We start from the raw sequence: 2,903 nt of genomic DNA on the forward strand, positions 1-2,903 counted from the left end.
CACACAGAGACCTGGCCAGAGAAAAGTAATGACACACAAAAAGACTACTGTGGATAAAAGCACACACCTGGCCATAGAGAAGGTCGTACCCAGGTAGACCTGATGTTATTTGAGGGAAGACACACAAACATATAGGATTAATCCTATAGCAGGACACAGACAGACCAGACAGGTATTCCAATTAAGTGGTTTAGTGTAGTGGTAAACTAATATAAACTAATAGAAATCCTACTAGAAGAGTGGCATGGCTTCATTCCCCTCGTATAACAAAGCCGTATTAGGAGGTTTACCAGTGACTGTGTTACTCTGACTCTGTTACTAAACCACGTGATTGGACTAACCCTAACCTCCTGATGTTATAGGACAGGAACACACACACACAGACCAGGTTATACAGAAAGGCAGCCATGGACACAGCCCTCATCATGTAGGACAGAGACAGACAGTGTGTGAGTGTGTGCGCGTGTGTGTGTGTGTGTGTGTGTGTGTGTGTGTGTGTGTATGTGTGTGTGTGTGTGTGTGTGTGTGTGTGTGTGTGTGTGTGTGTGTGTGTGTGTGTGTGTGTGTGTGTGTGTGTGTGTGTGTGTGTGTGTGTGTGTACCAGTGAACACAGCCTCATCACAGAGACCAGAGAACACAGCCTGATCACAGAGCATTAAACACAGAGAGTACACTCCTGATGACAAAAATGACACACGAAGAGAAAATACACCTCTGTGGTTCCCCCAGCAGACTAAGAAGATAGACCTCTGAATTTGCATGATACTTCTCTCCACTATCTAAAGGAAAGTGAGTTGACCCCCTTCATGTTTTTGGATGGGTGATGAATGAGCATCTCTCTGCCTTGTGGTGATCTGCTGCAATGCTCTGATTCCAGGCAAGCAGATATTCTGAGCTGTGCTGGAGAGAGAGAGGGACCCTCCTGAAACTGACCCCACTTTCAGCACCACTGAACCCACTTCCCACACAATTGCCCCCCCCCCCCCCCCCCCCCCCCCCCCCACTGAGGTAGTTTCAGCACCAATTAACTATTTTTCCCACACCAACCCCAATATCAGCACCACGGACAGCACCACAGAACTCACTTTCCACACTCCGATTTCAGCTCCACGGACAGCCCCACTGAGCTGACAGTGAGAAACACACACACACCATTTCACACACACCATTTCACACACATACACACACACACACACACACACAGTCAGCAGAGGCAGAGTAATTGGGACGCCAGTGAGGCCCCCAGAGGCCAGCACTGTTACATAATAAACAGAGCTCTGCTTTCTGAACTGCAGGACTACACACACACACACACACACACACACACACACACACACACACACACACACACACACACACACACACACACAACACACACACACACACACACACACACACACACACACACACACACACACACACACACACACACAGCACTCACTGAGACAAGGCTCACAAAAACACACAATTTGCTTATACAAAATGAGTCCTCACAGTGTAAGAACACACATGAGCATATACAAGCCAAAAACCATAAGAAACATAACACAGCATTTATGAGGACAAGACAACACTAACCCTACAGTGAGACTATACACACACACACACACACACACACACACACACCCCTGCGCACACACACACACGCTTTCATTCTGCTACAGAGAGATAGAGAGATGTAAGCTAGCACCAGCCCTATAAAGAGCACCCAGCATCATGACAGATGGACACGATGCACATTCACTGCTCTAACACACAGACACACACACACAAAAGATTAGAAAAAGTGGCTGCTTATGTACTTTAGCATGGGTTTCAGACACACACTCATGCAAACACGCACGCGCACACACACACACACACACACACACACTCGCACACACAAATGAAAAACAAACAAACATGGCAGATACATGGCCACTGCTTCTATCAACATTAAAGCTCACTGTGTCTTGTAAAACACACACTTTCTCCCCCATCCTCACAATGATCACATCCAGACATACACTGGATTGACAGACACTCCGTACGAGGCAGAGGGGGTGGGTCAAAACACACACACACAAACACACACACACACACACACACACACACTCAAAACTACGCAGAAAGAGAGCGAGGGGGGCAGATCTGGCACCATGGTTTTAAGCAGGATCACATGTGCAGATGTCCCTCCCCCCAAAACACACACACACACACACACACACACACACACACACACTTTCTCTCTCTCTCTCTCTCTCTCTCTCTCTCTCTCTCTCTCTCTCTCTTTCTCTCTCTCTCAAAGCAGTATCATCCCCCATCAGCTGATCCAAGGCATGGTAGTTAACCCATTCAAATCACAGTACACACACACACACACACACACACACACACACACACACACACACACACACACACACACACACACACACACACACACACACACACACACACAACACACACACACACACACACACACACACACACACACACACGTGTACCTGAGGGTGCGGGACAGACAGAGAGGTGAGTGTGAGGGGTAGAGTGTTCGAGCACAAGAGACTCCTACCTTGCATCCGAACATGAGCGAGATGGTGCCATTGGTGCATGCTACCTTGCAGTGGCACAGCATTGGGGAAAAGCAGTCCAGGGTTTTGATGCTGGGAGACATATCTAATCCTCACCGAGGGGGGGTCGGACATCCCGCTGGACCGACGCCTCCCGGCCCCCCTCCCCCGAGAGCCTCATCGCGCCGCACGGCCACTCACAAACACACACACACACGCTACACACACACGCAAAGCCAGCCAGACCTGCATGCAGCCTTCATCCAGCACGAGCCCTGACTCACTGAGCTAGAGTGTGTGCAGGCACGTGCATGAGTGTGTGTGTGTGTGTGTGTGTGTGTGTGTGTCGTCTTC

General features: G+C 49.1%; 1 protein-coding gene across 1 annotated transcript in view; it reads right to left on the bottom strand.

Annotated features, from left to right (window-relative positions):
* Positions 1–2,653, bottom strand: part of LOC308380184 (discs large homolog 1-like protein) — a gene marked incomplete at its 5' end in the record, with an annotated part of 68,679 nt that extends 66,026 nt beyond the window's left edge. The window contains one exon of the mRNA XM_080857457.1: positions 2,552–2,653. Within this exon, the coding sequence (XP_080713583.1) occupies positions 2,552–2,653 (102 nt within the window). The remainder of the gene's footprint in view (positions 1–2,551) is intronic.
* Between the last annotated feature and the right edge of the window lie 250 nt (positions 2,654–2,903).

Source organism: Sprattus sprattus (genome assembly GCF_963457725.1).
Source record: "Sprattus sprattus genome assembly, chromosome: 2".
In the NCBI taxonomy this organism is placed as follows: Eukaryota; Metazoa; Chordata; class Actinopteri; order Clupeiformes; family Clupeidae; genus Sprattus; species Sprattus sprattus.